This window comes from Diadema antillarum, unplaced genomic scaffold (genome assembly GCF_040938485.1).
Source record: "Diadema antillarum isolate AM-2024a unplaced genomic scaffold, OU_Dant_1.0 scf00000188, whole genome shotgun sequence".
Lineage (NCBI taxonomy): Eukaryota > Metazoa > Echinodermata > Echinoidea > Diadematoida > Diadematidae > Diadema > Diadema antillarum.
The window spans coordinates 1,140,027-1,159,092 of NW_027271077.1; the positions used below are offsets into that span (position 1 = coordinate 1,140,027).

The 19,066-nt window shown below is 39.7% G+C and overlaps 2 protein-coding genes across 2 annotated transcripts in view; one reads left to right on the plus strand and one right to left on the minus strand.

The window, feature by feature from the left end:
• Positions 1-7,821, minus strand: part of LOC139723399 (dynein axonemal heavy chain 6-like) — an 86,756-nt gene extending 78,935 nt beyond the window's left edge. The window contains exons 1-6 of the mRNA XM_071634645.1: positions 7,708-7,821; positions 5,496-6,042; positions 4,354-4,517; positions 2,981-3,372; positions 2,192-2,331; positions 814-843 (exon numbers count right to left, since the gene is read on the minus strand). Of these exons, the coding sequence (XP_071490746.1) occupies positions 814-843; positions 2,192-2,331; positions 2,981-3,372; positions 4,354-4,517; positions 5,496-5,960 (1,191 nt within the window). The 5' untranslated portion in view covers positions 5,961-6,042; positions 7,708-7,821. The remainder of the gene's footprint in view (positions 1-813; positions 844-2,191; positions 2,332-2,980; positions 3,373-4,353; positions 4,518-5,495; positions 6,043-7,707) is intronic.
• A 4,078-nt stretch (positions 7,822-11,899) lies between these two features.
• LOC139723414 (pre-mRNA-processing factor 39-like) overlaps positions 11,900-19,066 on the plus strand; it is a 444,659-nt gene continuing 437,492 nt past the window's right edge. The window contains exons 1-4 of the mRNA XM_071634660.1: positions 11,900-12,098; positions 14,620-15,056; positions 16,075-16,200; positions 18,313-18,431. Coding sequence (XP_071490761.1) covers positions 11,900-12,098; positions 14,620-15,056; positions 16,075-16,200; positions 18,313-18,431 — 881 coding nt within the window. The remainder of the gene's footprint in view (positions 12,099-14,619; positions 15,057-16,074; positions 16,201-18,312; positions 18,432-19,066) is intronic.

Consider the following 19,066-nt stretch of genomic DNA (forward strand, 5'->3'; position numbering starts at 1 on the left):
GAATGTAGAACAGGTATATGCACATATGCAAGTTTTCAAAATAGGATACATGACTGATGAGCTATGCATTGAATGACAGAGTTAGAGCTGATTGAATGAAAGATGCTAATAACCCACTGACAACAAATGGCTACATCACACATTCTCAAACTATACAGAACACAAATTTTGAGAATACTTTGACAGAGGAATAATTTTGATGGGGTTAATGTATGCTGAAAGACAAAAAAAAAAAATGAATGCATGGAAATATTATGGCATGTAAAGATGGAGCAGAAAACGGATGATAAGTACAAGAGTGGAATCAAACTTCATAGATTGAAGTTGGCAAATCTGTCAATTACTCTTGTTAAAGGCAGACTACTGAAAACAGCATACGTTGTATATGGGTTGGAAAACAGAAAAACAACAGGCCTTCAATATCCATGGATTTGCTACCAACTGTGGAGTCAACAATGTACATGATGAGATCAATTTTATCAGTTCAATTATGGCTGGAAGCTTTAAATTTTTTTTCCTGTTTTTCTGGTTGGCTTCTAAGACACCTATTACTATCAATGAAATACATTGTAATCCAGTCAGTTTGATGCACATACACATTGTATATATCAAAGAAATTTTAATGTATTCCTCCAAAATACTCTAATGACTCACTAAGATTTTGATTGTTCAGTTTCAATCAGGTTAATTGTACATTGTCAGGTATTATGAAAAACAAAGATTTGTAGCAGTCACGTACACTCTTCACCACCACTGTCAGTAGCAATCCTCTAGACAACAAACTGAGACAGATTTCAGATAGCGATACGATACCTCCATGTATTCGCGTACACCTTCCTGAGTCTGGATATTACAATGTGAACATCAGATAAATATGTAATTCTTTGCAATGATTTGCACATGCAACCAGCTAAACACCATCAAAACATGATAACAGAATACATTACAGGAAATGTCGTTTCTCTCTAAAATATTGCAGATGTACTGAATGTGAAACACATCCGCGTACATATACACGTATGTGCCCTTTCTGCTTATTTCATGTTTGTATGTTTGCTTGTATCTTTGTTCATGTTGGTCTGTGCTCCTGTCTGTCAAATACAGGTCTGTGCGAATATCTGCATCTCTAACATGGAAATATTTGTGGTACATTAATTTTTGCAGATTTTTTGCTACTTTTGGCTTCTAAAACACACAAAAACATCTTCACAATTTTCTATGCACATTTTGAATGGGTTGAATCTTGCATAGTACAAACTGATAAGTACTGATACTAAGTATGTGTCTGTACGTGTCCTAGCATTAATTTGAGCACATGTGTGTTATGCTAGCAGCTTTCTAGCTCTGCAGGGCCGCACATTCATTTGGGTCACTTGTGTGTACTGGTGCATAAATTTTCACACATGGAGCTGTCACATAAAATGTTGCCTGTTGTGAATTGCATGAAACATACGAGTTAGGAAATGTGCAATGCAATTTTCAAAACCAGCAAATGTGTTTTTGAGCCACTCAGTACAAAAATTTGATCACACAAAAATAAGGCTTTCATGTGTCTCTTTGTCTGCGCTCATGTCTGATAACTCTGTGCCTGCGACCAAGACAATCTGTATCCACGTCATCAATTTTGCATGGAATCCTTCAATACGATTTTATAAATGGAGCAAAACTTTCATGACAGCAAAATATCTACAAGGCTTGCATAACATTAGCATGTTATCATTAAAGTGTTTTTGCAAAGCCAGCACTGACGGAGAGAGCAATGTTCATATTATACAAACTAAGGCTGGATGAAACCTTCTTCTCACAAATAAAAGACCTCATATTTGAGAGTGATATCAATGGTGTGAACTGAAGGTATAAGAACTTTACTTTTAATATGATGAATCATTTTCAAGATTGACTTACGATATTAAAGTATGTGGAATTTAATTTAAAATGAGAGTCTGTGGGATCTACATCAGGACCATGAATTACTACAGTTTGAAAAGAGAAAATCTTAAATTGCAGTATTTCAGAATCAAGACTTTATTTCAGAATGCCTGTACTGTAGCTACCGGTGATACACTTTAACAGAGATGCTAAATGAACATCATGTATAGACATTCAGAATGAAAGGCAATATACACCATGAAAATAGCAAATGGCTGATCTATAGACAGAATGCAAACTTTTGCAATCTTGTTTTTCCTACCTTTTCTGGCTCCTGTAGCTTCATTTCAATGGTTGGTATGATTTCTTTGACACCTGGTCCATGTCTGGGAAGATCCGTCACAAGACCCAGAGCACGCCGCATACTTCTGATGTGGTAGCTGAGACTGTCCACTGCGGGAACTAAAGGGTGGAAATCCGACATTTTGAGATTAGGACTTTATATCACAGTGGGAGGGGAATCAGAGATAAGCCTATTCTTTAAAATGGTCCAACTACATGAATATTTACTCAAATCTAAAGAACTTCATAAAACTTGCACATGTTATGACAAATGTATACCTTCGTGAAAAAAAAATGACATTATGAATACTCGCAAAACTTGGCATACACAATAAACCTTACACAAAGCACCTTGTGGAATTTCCAGCAAACACACTGGTTAACAGAACCAGGCTTTCGTCCAGGATTCATTCATATATTTCAGAGATGAAATCACCGTCACATTGTCAGTAAGAAGTGCTCATGTTGATCATTTCATCTGAGCAAATGACCATAAAACATACACAACAAAGGGTATAATAATCCCTTCACAGCACTGGTGAATCAATCCTTAGTGTGCTTTGAGTGCTGATACACACAGAAAGCCCCATAGCGTTGCACATACTGTCCAAAGTCCCTGGCACGGAAAGGGTTAATGAGTACTTTACGCATTTGGGTAATCAGGACAGAGGCAAAAAGTGTTCACCACTTGAGAAACCCGACGATATATAAAATACAAAATAACTATTACTTATTTGTGGAAATTGTGTTAAACAGAAGGTTCACATACCAGAATCATCATACTGGTTGGTCTGAAGGTAAGTAAGCACTGTGCGTGAATCAGGGCGAGATCCTGTTGGTGATGGCTGTCGTGCCGAGTGGTCATCGCTCTTGACTGACCCTTCCGAAGGGTCCGGCGTGAACTCGTTCTTGGCAAGCTGCATGAGCGGAGAGAGGGGCGCGACAGATTCGAGGCGTTGGCTGTCCGGAGGCTTGAGGGCGCTCTCCACTTCCCCTCTGCCCTCCCCTTCCAGTTCCAGAGGCGAGTCTCTGTCCGGCTTGCTCTCTGGGTTTTCTTCCCTGAAAGTCACTGTGGCTGTCTCCTCAGAAGTCTTGGCCGTACTAACAGGGTGTGGCAAGTGATGCCCATTCACAGTCCGTTTTGCATCATCCCCTGCCCCTCTGAGAAAGGAGCAAGTGAAATGAATTATGTTAAGGTATGAATAACTTATATCAAAATGAAACACAATTCCCACATTTTATTCACTGACATTCGCTACTTGATCTACACTTTGACATTTTTAATCTTGCTAATACTTTTCATGTCACAAGAACTGTAATCATTCCACACTCTTATTGACATTAATATTTCATTCTGAATTAATATGCTTCCTAAAAAAAAGCAAATTGCAATCCTTGAAGCATAAAGGCATATCTCAGACAACCACATGATCTCAAGTAAACTTATTAAAGCCATTCACACAATAGTTGCCAATCAAACTCTACATGATTTACAGCATTATACAACACACTCAGCACCATGCAAGCATCACTAAGGGCGTGTTTATGCTCAATTTGTGAAGGCAGAATCAGCGTTTTGAAACGCTGATTCAAAACGCTGATTCAAAACGCCGTTCACAGGAGCACTGTTTATGCTCACTTTCTTCGAGCCTTGGAAAGAGCGTTTGCAATTGCTTCGCTGACCTCAGCAGAGGCAGGTCAAATTGGGGGCACTGCGATCGGTGGCCTGGCCTGAGAGAGCAGCTGGGATAGACATGCGTTCACAGTACATGGGAAAACTGCACAGGCCAGGGTAGCTGGCTGGCCAGGCTCGCGCTTTTTCACGTGAACCGGAAAGGCGTTTAGATGACGTCACTCTAAACGCGTTTATGCTTCCCCGTCAAACGTGATTAGTCAGAAACGCCAATCGTAAACGCACCTTTTTGTGCGTTTTGGATCGGCGTTTTGAATCAGCGTTTCTGTTGAAGTGAGGATGAATGCAACAGCGTTTTGCACTAATCACATTTCAAAACGCTGATTCTGGCCCGAAAAAGGGAAGCATAAACACGGCCTAACACTCTTCCTCACTAGAACTGAGAGAATGACAGGACCACGCAGATCTCCAAAGTACACAAACTTTTTTCTCAATTCATGGCATCTTACACTGGCTTTGTTGCTGTGTTGGCCTCCTCTGCTTTCTTTGCTGCCTGACGTTTCATTCTAATCCTCGTCTGGTCACGCTTGAAGAATGTTGTTCTTATGGCAGCACTGGCATTCGGTGCCCTGTTCCCAGACGGAGGACGAGGTATAGCCGGCAAGGGTGCACTCTGTCCCCCCAGAAAATGACAGAAACATTAAAGGGATGAGAATCATTTAGTTATACACATAGTTATGATTATCATAAACCAGTTTGTTCAAGAATGATGTCATTATAAAATGGGACGTCTACATACATTTTGTATCACAGTATCCGCTACTCAAAATGAATGCTGTAGACTGGTGAGGCTGTGTGAGTATAGTTAGGCCAAAAATTACAATACTACTTCATAGTACTACTCCAGTCAGTAATTTTTTATTCAAATTCATGAGATTCTTCCGTTGAGATGTTTTCATTGCAACTGATAGACAAATTGCCCTACATCGACGTAAATAAGCACTGAATTGATCATTAGTTGCAATGAAAACATCTCGACGGAAGAATCTCATGAATTTGAATAACAAAGCAGTAGACGCTGCATGCTATAAGGATTACAACCAACACTTGCTGTTGGGCGAAAGCTCGGTGGTCTAGTGGAGATGACACCTTTCCGGTGATCAGGAGGTCGTAGGTTCGAATCCTGCTCAAGTATGTACGCCCATGATTTTTTATCATGGCTACTACTAAAACACTGATCAATTCAGTACTTATTTACGTCGATGTAGGGCAATTTGTCCATCAGTTGCAGCAGTAATTTTTTGTGTGTCGTTATGCTGGTGTTGAAAGTGTCTGCTTGGGTGATTTCAAATGCTAACAAAAAGTTTTGAAATCACTGAGAGCATATAAAATTTACATCTACACTTTATATCCTTATCCAAAATGTACAGCTGACTTGAAAAGAAACAGCAAAGAAGTTCTGTTCCATGATGTACTGGTAAATGAAACAAAATTTTTCAAAGTTGACAAGCACAAAAACATGTAACCATAAAGAAGTATTCTTTTTTTAAAAAACATTTAACCAATGATTTACTCTAACATTTGGAAACTAAATACAGCAAGGACTACTTGATCAGTTAAAGATTGATGTCAGTAAAGTGACAGCTCATACCTGCTTATTTACAATGGGATCTGGCTGCCCACTTTGCCTCATTCTCACGTTCTGAAAAACCTGGGCATCTTGGGGTCTGTCATACAGCCTGGCCTTCAAGTCTAAGCCTTTCTGACGAGCCCTTGAGGTGGGTTCGATGAACTCTGGCTCGGCTTCAAAGGTCACTGTCTTCTGTCTGGTGGGCTGGTGGTGCTTCAAGGGAGAGTCGTGGGGGAAGGAGGGGCTGAGCAGCTTCTGGGATGAGAGTGGGGTCTGCTGCAGGTAGAGGCTGTAGTCATCTAGGGAGCCAGTCTGGAGCGCAGCTGGGGCGCTCTGTGCCACTCGGGCATTGGCGTCCGCCACTATGATGAGTTCCCCCTGAGACTGTGGCGTGTGGTTTCCCGTGATGCGGCCATTGGGGTTTGGAGACGGAGAGTCGTCGAGATTGGTGGTCTCATCGGAAGTCGTGTAAAATGAAGACTCCATCTTGAGGCATCACCCGTATGCATGCAATTTGAAGAGTATTTTCTTAAACTGCATCCATGGCATTGGATTATGATTTTAAACCCTGTTGAAACAAAATTTGTCAAAGCAAAGTAAATTCAGTTTGGTGTCATAACTTTTTTCCATTAAAAAAAATACTGCTTATACAGAGGTAGAACCTACATTTGTACAGTTAAACCAACCTACACTGTAGGTCTATATTTGCTGAAAAAAAGCTTTGAGTCCAGAGTGTCAGTCAAAATATTAGGATAAAGAGAGACTGCAAAATAGATAGGTCTAACATTGATTAGATTCTACTGAGGAAACAGGAGGGAAAAGTATTGAACAAAATCCTCATTAGTATTTTCTACACGGAAATATTGTTAACACATCTTTGCCACTCACTACATTTACGTGTGTTATCAATTGGAGAATGGGCAGTCGATTAACTAACATTGATTAGATTCTACTGAGGAAACAGGAGGGAAAAGTATTGAACAAAATCCTCATTAGTATTTTCTACACGGAAATATTGTTAACACATCTTTGCCACTCACTACATTTACGTGTGTTATCAATTGGAGAATGGGCGGTCGATTAAAAAAGATGAGCTTGCACCAGTGCACAGTAAAAAATGTCACTTGCGTTTGTCGCCAAGAATTCCTTGTATATAGCTATTGTCTAGACTGCTCTAATGTTAACCCTGGCGTTAGAGGTGCGAGTCAATAAATTTCTGAGCCTGGGAAGTGGGATGTGAAAGGACAGTGTGGTATTTTCAGCCTTGAATGAAATGAATGTAAGGTGAAACTGAGGGATATTTTCTAAGATACAAGGTATTTAATCGGTGGGGCCTATTTCACGAGTATGCAATTTATATTTAATCAAGAAGTGGTTGATGAGTAACACGTTAGTAGGTCCAACTACTATGGTAGCCCTACTACATATCGACCATCGTCTTTTAAACCGACCGCGTATTCATTGGTGCACTAACGCTTAGTACGCACTTCACTGCGCGCAAAGCACATAAAAATGGATTGGCTTTGAATGTTGATGAGGATGGTGTGGGAAAACGCGAAAATTCACTGTTCATTAAAATGGTTTTAATCAAAAGGACAAAATTTCGAATGAATATTTTCACCGAATCGTAATGACAGCACAATGTAATGTCTATGGAAGTTTCTAAAAAGCTTCGTAGACTTTTTCTACAACACGGTGTTCAATACAACTTGGTTTGCGTGCATTGTCAATGCAAAAACAGCGGTCGATCCTAATAACGAGCTTTACCGCGGGGAGCTGAAACGAGGCCAAGTTCGTCGGCGATATTTTTGCACTGAAACTTCGAATCGAAAAGGGAACAACGGCATTTGATAGAGCTGGATTTTCTCAATCACGTAGGTCAAGTTTTTTACGTGAATTTCAGTGTTAAATATTCTTATCAAGCAAATAAACATTAGGCGGTCGATGAGTAGTAGGTCCAACCCGGTAACCCTATACTCTAGCTACCTCGTCCAAGCGGATGCAGCGGACAGCTAGCAAGGTTTGCCGCCGTATCTCTTGGCATGGAAACATTCACAACTACGGTAACCGAACCGGGAATCGACTGCCGCACGTTCGCTACGTTATGCGACAGCAGATATGTAATCTCCTTTATTTTTTTTTTGTGCACTGTTGCAGCTCAGCGTACGCTAAATGTAGACATTAATACTTATTAGAAATTTTAATATTGGAACTAAGTCAACAACGAACATACCTCCTTTCGGGAGATATTCTTAGCCAGCTAGTTGTTCGCCACAGCGTTCTGATTCAAGTTTCTTACGATGTCGATGATGGACAGTTGTGAGTTAGACAAGTCACAGTTGTTTAGTCCGCCATCTTAAATCACGCTTGACAACGCTAGTCTACAAAACGGACCACTTAACCATACATTCAAAATTTCATACAAAGTAACTAGGCATTCAAAGTATTCCTTTCCGTATCTGTCAAGCTGTCCAAATAAATGAATCATTAGAAATTATGCAAATAATAAATATGTATATTATGGCTTTTGATTCTGATGAGGGCATTCTAATACATCATTCCGTAGAATTTGGGTGAAACGTGTCTGAAAATACAGACTAAGTGTAATTAATTGAGTCAGGATGGTGCTCAGAGCTAGCTCTGTAATGTAGTATTGAGAGTAGTTGGCATTCCAAGACGATCATAATCACGGCCAAGTTCACTTTCCAAGCCCGTGTGGTCGATTTGAGCTTGTTTCTCACTGTTTGGTGACATTTCTGCGTTGAGGGTGTTTAATTTTTTTTTTCTTTTATGAAGTAGATGTGGCAACAGATGATAAAAATACTATTTAAAAAGATGTAAATTACGGTACGTGAAGTAACGAAGACACAGGCACCAGGAGGAGGAGAAGAAGAATGAGAATTACTCAACGGAAGAAGAAGAAGAAGTAGAGGGAATTGGTAAGACGACCATGAACAGTATACTCTATATAGGCCTACAAATACAATGGTTTCTGCGCAAATCGGTACTCAAAGCACAAAAAAAACAGCCTAATAGATGAAAGCAACACCGCCCTACTCCTGAATTAACCCCAAGAATACATGCTGATTGAGTTGAATGGAACAATTTATAGTAAAGAATGCATCAGTGAAAGTTTGAGAAAAATCGGGCAATACGTTCAAAAGTTATGAATTTTTGAAGTTCTCGTTTGTTTCCGGGTTTGGTTTTTTTTTTCACTTTTCTATATAATGAAAGAGCACTAGACTTACCTCTTTCAGAAAGCAGGGGGAATAAAATAACCCTTGGCAAATGTCAGTAACAAGTTCAGGGAATGTGTATTTTTCATATGAAATTATATTTTGTGGAATTTTCTGTATACTTTCTTTATATGGTACATAGTCCATATGTTATGTCATGATCTGTAGTAGTCTTCTGATCCAGTGGTCACGTCACCAAATTTCAAAAATTCATAACTTTTCAACCGATTGTCCGATTTTCCTCAAACTTTCACTTATGTGTTCTATAGAACACATAGGTGTTCTAATATTGCTGCATACACTCAACCCACATGTATATTGGGGGTTAATTCCCCTTTAAACAACGGAAACAAACAAGAACCAAATGGGGGTAAAGTGTTTACCATACAATGATTATGTTTGTGAGTACGCTTTTGTGAATCAAAACGAACATTATTTTTAACTAGGGGCTCACTATGAACAAGCCTCTTTTATGTGCTTTTTGGGATTCCTCCACTATCATTTGTATGTTCGGCTTTGTTGTTGTTGTTGTTGGTTGTTGTTTTTTTGTATGAGTTTTACCAATGTTGTTGATGTGAAGTGTGGAAATAAACTCAATTCAATTCATGTCAAATTAAATTCAATCATAACCATTTATGCTATACCACCTTGCAAGAACAAGTAACTGAAAAAAATTGTAGGCCTAAGCAAAAACAAAAAACAAATCAAATGCAAAGACAAAAAACAAAAAACAAACATAAAAAACAAAAACGAAGCATAAAATGTATATGTTGAAAACTAAGAGTTAAATTGGACATGTTTAAAAGAAAAAAAGACATTGAGTAGAAGTGCCATGTCAGGGATGTAAGCGGGAATGGTGGTCCCTTGCCCTCATCTATATAGTGGCGGATCGACGTGGGGGGGGGGGGGGGGGGGGGGGAGTTGACAACCTCACCCCCAAGCCTTGTGCTGCCAATTTAAAGAAGGAAGCCATCACCCAAAATTGATAAAATTCAAAGGAAAGGGAATGATATTCCCGACAGAACAATTCAAAAACTGACAAAAAACAGATAAGAAAGAAATAAGGAAAACATGACATTTTGACATTTCTCTTTTTTTCGAAAAACATTTTAATAGTCCCTGTGAATATTCAATAAGCAATTTGATGACGTCATACCCTCACAATAATTTTTTCTCAGGTATATAATATTTATGAAATTCGGGGAATAAGTTATTTTTAGCTAAAGCAAGTAAAAGAATGTTCTCATTTTAAGATATATCGGAGTTAAGATTTTGGTTATTTTGGGTGGTTTTAAGGCACATTCTGTATTTATACAGCTGAAATATGAGATTTTGTCTTTTCCGCATAATCTTTTCCGCATAATCATGAAATGAATAAAAAATTAGAGTAGAGCATGACATCGTCAACTTGCACATTCGAATATTCATTGAAGGACTGTGTTTTCCGAAAGGTAATATTTTAACATGTCATATCTTTCTTAATCGTTATAGAATCCAATTTTGTCATTTTTGTATAGGTCTATAAGGAATATTCTCTCTTTCTTTAGAAGTTTATCGATTTTTAGGGTGGATGTGCGATGTGCACAGAAAAACGGCACCATGTGCCCAGAACCACCCACCACACAGCCGATGTTCCCAGCAGGGCCGACGGAAGGGGGGGGGGGGGGGGGTGCCCGGGGTGGTACCGGGGTTCGCCCCCCCCCCCTTTTTTTTTTTTTTTTTTTTTTGCACCCGTACATAGAAATACAGGATGTCACCACTTTGCCCCCCCCCCCCCCCCCAACTTTTTTTTTTTTAACCCGGAAGTGGTGCTTGAAAACAATATGAAACCTTTGAGCGCGCGGTAAGGCCTTTTGTTTTGCGCTGAAGACTGTCGGAAGTGGGCCCCTCACTTTTGAAAACGTGGCGCCGGCCATGTCATGCCCACAGCACTCGGCTGTCTCAGGCTCAGCCCAACGTTGATTCACCCGATTTTGTCGCTAGAACTGGCAGAAAAAAAAAAGTGAAGACGTTTCTTTTATTTCTGTTTTAGATTTGTTTTGTTTTGTTTTGTTTTTCTTTGCTTGTCAGCCAGTTTGTCTTGGTCACCCCCCCCCCCCTTCAGAGTAGCAAAAAAAGCTAGATCCACCCTGTGATCTGTGATCATTTCAGTTTTTATTTAGGCCCTATAATTTTGGGATATATATTATAGCACCTGGAACACAATTAGCAACTATATAAGTACTCCATAGGGTCTGCGTTATAGACATCCTGAAGTGTAGTGAAGAGAACAGGGGAAAGCGAAGATAGATACCCAGATAAATGGACTAAGAATACTCACGCGGTGAATATAATGATATGACAACAAGTCCCAGAGGCCCTACTGTGATTTTCCCCGTAATAAAGATGCGATAAGTGCTGAATAAAAGAATAAGTAAAAGTTGTTTTTTTTTTCTCGAGTGATTTAGAGTAGAATTCGGCGGCGAATCAAAATATTCTAGTTGAGACTGTGATAAATGGTAGCAAATCAGACAATAGGTCCTATCCTAAAAGCTTCACCGAGATTTGCTGCTGTTGTTGCTGAGCCCGGCCTGTTATTTTTAAGGTGCGTGCCATTTAGTTGTGAATATATATATACTAAAAATCTACATGTATAGGCCTACTGGCATCTTGTTTCATTCAAAGAAAATTAATTCAAATCAATAAGGGAGGGGATAAAAGCTACGCTGCATTATTGCCGCAATTTTGGAGATACTGATTCTTTGTGTTTACTTTTGACTTGTACTATCAGAATAATAATGTACTAGTTCTGGAGTAGACTTTATCCAGAGCACGAGCTCGGAGGTCGATCAAGTCGCTCTCATCAAAGAGATTTTCCCCAGGAGGAGAAAATCTCTTTGCTCGCATCTCACTTGTGGTACAGTGTATGTCGCCCTCTTTGGTCCATAGTGCGAAGAGCGCGACTGTCGTTCGTCGACTCCTATCCTGATACATTTACTGCACGTAGCTAACCATAGGCCTAGGTTAGTGGTCTTCACGTGTTTGGCAAGTGGATGTTGCACGCGTGTACAAAGTGTGTGTGACTTTACCCAAGCGCCCGAACTCCTTTTGTAAGACAGTGAGTAATTCTGCGAATATTTGCATTTATGCGAGCTTGTTGTGATAAAGTGTGTGTATTATTCTGTATAATTCTGTGCTGTTCTTTCAGACATGGCTCGAGGTAAGCGTGGATCGAGAGGCCGGGGCCGCGGGAAACCTGTGCAGCAGGACGCGGATGATGCTGAGCCTGTTGAGCAGGAAAACATGGCCGACGAATCAGAAGAAGTAGAACAAGAGCCAGTAGAGGTAGAAGACGCTACCCAACAGGAGGACCAGGATGATAAAGAGGAGTTCGATGGTGATGCAGGAGGTAATATCAAAAGTGTTTTTTTTTTTTTTTTTGCTAGAGAAATGAGTAAAACGAACTGGAAAAAGTAAGTTTAAACTAAGTAAGATTACAAGAAGTTGATCGAAAGATCGGTCTGTACTGACTGTAGTTTACTACTAGTGTAGTGTATCTTGTCACTCATCAGGGATTTTTAAATGTTGTAAGACAGGAAAATCCGTCTGTCCAGAAGAGTTTTTTAAAAGCATTATTTTACTCTTACTCGCCCTCCTGCGCTGCGTAGGGGATTCCCAGAGCTACCAAGTCTCACGCATTCTGCGTGAGACTCAAGCATTTAGGGGCCATCTCACGATCTCACGCATGGCACCCATTTTTCTCACGCATCGGGCAAAGTCTGCAACTTGGGCCTATAATAATGAGCATAGCTCAAAAGATTAAAGTGATAGTTGCAAATGAAGGTATATTTCCCTTTTATCTTTCAAAATAAGTAAAAAATAGTCACTTAAGTATGCACCTGATCGCACCATTAAGAGCTAAAAATTGAAAAAGCTCCCTACCGTGGGAGGGAAAAACCCCTCCCACACCCTCGCTCGCGCGCACATTAGCATGCCGAGATGCCGAATCATGAAAATCTCACTCATAAAATTTTTTTGAACTTGGCATCCCTGGATTCCATGAAGCCAGACGTACATGTAGTCTCCGCAATACATATCCGTGACAACAAGATACAGACTGATCTTTCGGTCAAGTCGGGGATATGCTCCGCAGAGACTGTCTTGCTTCATGAAATCCGCTGATGCAGAGGAGGGCCGTGGAAGTCAACAAATGATAAAAGCTCCCCCTGACACACAGATTTTTCTGTCTAACCAAGGAGGTTTAAGAGTTGGAATTCCAACTGGCTGTGATTATTCAAACAGTTGTCAGATTTCTATTGATGTACAAAAGAATTTCATAGGTGCATTTAGCCATTTTGCCTTGATGATGGATGTTCGACGCTGCCATCTTGCTGAGCAATCTGAAGATTCATTTTGAACGTTAACATAAATATTAACCATATTTTGGTTATTTGTTTATTAATAAATGAAATGAAATTTCACTTAATGATAAAGCATGTAAAACGAAATTCAATCCCGTGCAGAAATTTGTGCAAAAGTGTAATTCAGAGCTGTATCATGTGAAAATGTTTAAAACTGCACCATCCTGGAAAGCCGGTTTTATCACTTTTCCACTTAATTTCCACAAATAAAACTAACGTGGAATAATCTTCAAGTATAATCCTTTATTGATAGATATATCAGATTAGTGCCCGGGTATGCCCAGTCGAGTAATTTTCATCTTTATTTTGAATTCAGCATTTTTTGCGCAATTTCTATTCGCACATCCTCGTGTCCACCTACCTTTTTAAATAAGAAGGGATTGCAAAAAGTAATTACCATCACAAAGACATATCTTCCTTAGAAAGTGACTGGTGATTATGCAATGAGACACAAGTCAATTGTCTTCCTATCTGTTTGGCACATGCGTCAAATATTTTTGAGCGGCGGCATCGAACATCTACATGTAGCAAAGGAAATAAAACGGTTGTGACTCCACTCTCTTGAACCTCCTTGGTCTACTACTCCTGTTGACTGCCAAGGCCTGTCACGCCCAAGGGCCTAGACTAGACTAGGTCTAGTGCCTAGGCCTTCATCATCTTTTTTTTTCCATGTGTTAGATATTTACCACGGTATTGCTTAAAATGAAATAAGTCGTTTGTTCAGGGAACTTCTATCAAGTTGTAAGTTATGCTTACTTTGTCTACGGGGAAATTTCTTTATGTTTCAGTTTATGCATGTTGTACATTACTGTAAAAGTGGATATTTTTGCGCAAATAATTTTTCGTGCTTGGTCTGGTAAAAAATGTTTCACATGTTTTTAATTCCGCGGAATTAAGACACCAAGTACAGGAACGTATGGCAAGCAAAAATGTTTGTGTGATTTTATTTTCGCGCTAGTTTCTGGTTGCGCGAAATGCGCAAAAATTTCAACACCGCGAAAATTTCCACTTTTACAGTCGCTGAAGGATCATGTCAATGACTTGCTGACAACTCACAATATTTGGAATTTATTTGAACATGGTGTGCCATAGTCTACGTTGTACTATGCTGATTATTGATCTTGTTGATATGAAACAGAAGTTATGTTTTCACTTTATAAGTCGAGTAATTCTGGAATTCTAAGGTTTTATTGATTTAGATTCCAAAAAGAAGTAGCACAACAGTTTCTTTTGACTTGCCGTTTATTTTTGCAGCTTTAGGAGCTTATTCAGAACATTTCATTTACTGCAGGCTCAACATGTAATTCATTTTTCCAGGAAAAAAATTACCATTCTCAATAAAAAGTCTTGATAAAGACAGTGGAGAATTCACTTGACTTCTAATCTATTGCCTAGCACGTTCTTGATTTCCCCAGGTTATACAAGATTTTGTTCAATTCTGCTACAAATATGTTTACAGATATATTTTCTTTTCTTTTTTTTTTCATTTTCTTTTCAAATTTGCTGCAGAGTCACCTACAAGTCAAGAAAAAATGGAAGAAGAGGATGCACCTGAAGCACAAGATGCCGGGGAAAAGGACGCTGAGAAAGAGCAAGAGTCTGCTGCTGATAATAACGGATCTGCGAAAGAAGAGGAGACTCCCATGGAAACTCGGGCTTCCGATGGAAAAGAGCAAAATGACGCTCCTGCCGCAGAAGTCGAGAAGGTAGAAGATGCAACTGCGGACAGCAAAGCAGACGAAACACCCAAGGAGGACAGCTCGGAGAAGAAGGAAAAGAAAGACGATTCCTCCGGAGCGGCCAAGAAAGAGACGGAAAAGAAGGAGAGGAAGAAGAAGAAAGAGCGTACCCGTCCTTATGAGCTGGAGAAATACTGGAAGGCAGTCAACATGAATCCTGCTGACTTCACTGGATGGACGTATCTTCTGCAGTTTGTTGAACAGGAGGTATGAAAATGTGTGTTTATATTTTGATCCAGATTACTGTGTTTGTTCATAAATTTATTTTTTTTTTGCCTAAGATGGTTTTATGCAGTGGCACTTGCACTAATGTTCTTTTACTTACACACACACACACACACACACACACACACACACACACACACACACACACACACACACAAAATGAAAATGCATGCACATCATCACTGCCATATGGCTATTGCTCTCTGAATTAGAAATATCTCTATTCAATTTGTACACCCAGGCTCCACATACTGTATCCACTATTGTGTGAGATTAATATTTGAATATTCAAAGAAGAAAGATTTTGCTATTTCTCTCTTGTTGGTAAGAGTGTCTTTGGTGTAAAAGCAGAGACTCCAACTCTCCCGTTTTCGACGGGAGATGTCCCGCCGAAAACCCATTTTTGCAAAATCTCCCATTCTCCCGTTTGAGATTTAATTTCTCCCGCCCTGGCTCTTTGTCTCCCGTTGGAAGGGATTTCTTACATATTTCTATCGTATGTTGAAAAAATTAGCCTTAGATAGCACCACAGAGCATCTAGAACCCTGGGAATTTCGCGCTTCGCACACATCAACTTTGAGTCTCCCGTTTGCTAGGGGTTTCAGGCGGGAGAATCTCCAGATCAGAAGGTACTTTGGGTTGGAGTCTCTGTAAAAGCTATTCTTTGTTCACAGACTAATTCAAATTGCAATATAAGTATCAGATATTAATATTCTGTACAATCAAAAGTGAGATGTAAAAATCTTTTACACTAGGCAATATTGTTTTGTGCGTACATTTGTAATAAAAGAATTGTAGTTGAAAGAAAAGCAAGAACATGCTACATACACTACAATTTTTCTGCAGCTAGCAGATGTTTGTTTTAATATGATTCTTAATGGCACATACTGAATAATGAACTTAGCTTACCTGAAGGCACACTTTCAATCTTATTACTGTCTGCTATCATGTGGATAACTTACAATGTACTTGAAAATGATTTTCTTTTTCTCCATTTCAGGATTACATGCCCTTCTACCGTGAAGCCTTTGATGCCTTTTTTGAGCATTACCCATATTGCTACGGCTACTGGAAAAAGTATGCTGATGCGGAAAGGAAGAAAGGTTCAATGGACAATTGCTGGGCTGTAAGTTACAAACCAACCTTTGTCTTGCCTAGTCCTGTTTTAATGTCCCAGTGGAAGTTACCGTCTTCAACATCTGTGAAACACACTTAATATTCCCTATCGTGGCAAAGCTTGGAAGGCTTTTCTCAAGAGACTGCAATCAATCGATCAGGATTTATGAATGAATATCTCCAGCTATTGTGTATGATATTGACATTGACTCATGATTTGTAAAAATCAGAAAAATGGCAGTAGAGTTTTTATCAGGGAATAAATAATGCATGCCTCTTTACACAGCTTTAAACAGCGTATATGTATGTATTGCCATTGAATTAAGTTCATTGGGATGCTACTGCTTTAATGCAAAGGATTATATTTTTGCCAGTTTTTAAAAACCTCTCTGGAGGTGGTCTGATTCAAGATCGATATTGATGGCATTTCATTCGGTGGAATGTAGGAAACATTGGGGAGTTAAAGACTCTAATAATGCAATGCCTCAAAAGTGTAATGATACGAGAGCCCAGGCTGTTTCCAAGAATTTTGATACTAAATTTTTATGCCACTGAAATTGCTAGGCATCATGTCATATGACCAATATGTTATATAATTTGATCAAATATTCATTTTTTATAAACCTACATTATCAAAGAAGTGTCATCAACTTCCATGTATCTAAAGAATTGATGACACAAATCCCTATTTAATTTTCTCTTTACTTATGAAAATCATGAACATACTGTGATATCAAAAGACTGTTTTACTTAAAATTTGCAACACATGCTGTCACTTTCACTTCACAGATCTTCGTCTGAAATCCTAGGTATTTATAGAGTGAATTAGGTGGGGGAAAAGAAAAAAAATGGACCTCTTCTCAAAGCCCAAACTTTCCAGAAACAATCAGTGTTTGTATATTCATGGAAGGGAAGAGCTTTCATGAAAGCGTATGCTCCTTTTTATGGCTGAATGCGCGCTATGTTTGCCTAGAATTACACGTAGCCTACATTGATGCCTGCTGTTGGCGTGATTATATTCCTCGCCATAGAACATTTGCTGGTGCATTTGCTGGTGGTAGTTTTGTGCGAGAGAGAGAGAGAGAACATATATTCATGCATCATTAAGCGCTTCACATTTTGATATATGCCAGCTATGTTGTATGTTGCTGTGCAGATGGTTACTGTTTGTGTCAGCGGTGGATATACAGGAAGGTGAGTTTTTCTGCGTTTGGTCCTTGTGGTCTCCAAGTGATCTGCTGTTCAGCAGTGAGACTGAGCCTCCGTCTGGTTTTTCTCAGTTTATTAATTTATGTCTATTTTTAAGTAAAGCAGTTGTACCTTTGCCCTCCACAGGAGCCGATGTTGAGGACGCGAGTAATACTTTTGAAAATGAATGCAAACTTCGAGCTGTAGCGATGTTTGTGCTGATCTCGTGTTTGCACCAAGTTTACTATCTCTATGAGTTGCCAGTAAAAGCCAAACATTTCATTTTAGGCATTGCTCTACTCCATGCCAAATTATACTTAAAAAACACTGGTTGTCTCTTGGAAAATGGGCATATTGAGAATGAAAGTCTTGTGGTAGCTATCCAAATTTGGAGCTTTTTTTTTTCTTTTTTCTTTTTTGATTTTGTTTAAATGGACAATTTTGAAGAGACTAAGCGAGGACAGCTGGTCATTGCCAGGATGACAGGTGACTGGAAGAGATTCGTCTATGACATCTTGTCGACTGTCCAGCAGGAGATAAAATCAGGAGCAAAGGTTGAATTGAACTATGAGATTACATGTTTGTTATCGCTTTCTTGATACGGACCGTTGAGCCATTTCTGCTGTATTATGTAACAGCTGGAATGTATTGCCTTGTTATGTTGGTTATATTTTTCCTTGATTTCTGTATATCCTTCTTTTATATATTTGTCAGAGGCATTCGTTCTCTGTTGTGCGGGACATCCATTGCCGTTTATGTGAGAACAAACATGCACGTAAGCGTGTCGGGTTTGTGGTCTGTGTGTGGAGTGGCGAGCATGACCAGATTTGAATGGGTGTCAGCTTTCGCTGTGTTGGGTGTAGATCGGCACATGGTGTCCCATTGGCCTGGACAGGGTGTAACGCTCCCGGGCTGTTCCGTTTGTGTTTGTCAGGTTTTCAAAAGAGGTTTGGCATCGATTCCTCTCAGCCTGGACCTCTGGCTCCACTACATCAGCATTTCCAGCCAGAACATACCCAAATCTGATGAGCAACGAGCAGAAAAGCTCAGAGAGTAAGCCCCCTGGTTCTGTTATGTGTTTCAGTTTGTTTACTGTAACCCTAAAGGGGCCGGGCTCTTTTGGCTATACTCAGACCGGGGGGATGGATTCCGCCCACTGACCACTTTTCTACCATAATTAGCACAAAATTAATCAATGAAAGTGATTAATTGTAAAAATAATCAGGTTTTTATGACTTTCATGACAGAGCACTGTTTTCCATAGGAAATGTACACAAAATCACAAAATTGTGCCCGTTTTGGGACGACATTCCGTTACAAAAATGGGCGTGGGTTCGCAAAAGTATGCGCGGACGTTGCAAATTTGGTCTCAAAAGTTGCGCGAGACTTGTGCGAAGAAAGTCAAGAAGCCTCGCGATGAGGCCTTCTCGCGTTACAGAATTATAGCGCAAAACGTCGAGGGGGGGGGGCGGATCCCCCCCCCCCCCCCCCCGGCCCTTTTAGGGTTGAGGATAGAAGAAGGGTAACCATGATAATGACAAACCTCATATGCCTTGCTACCTGGTGCACTATATCAAAACATAGCTCTCACTATATGTGGAGGTGATATCTTATGAAGATAGTGTTTAGCTGTAATGGCATAATGTTCTTCTTACTCATTTGACACTTCATTAACTTGCTTTCTGCAT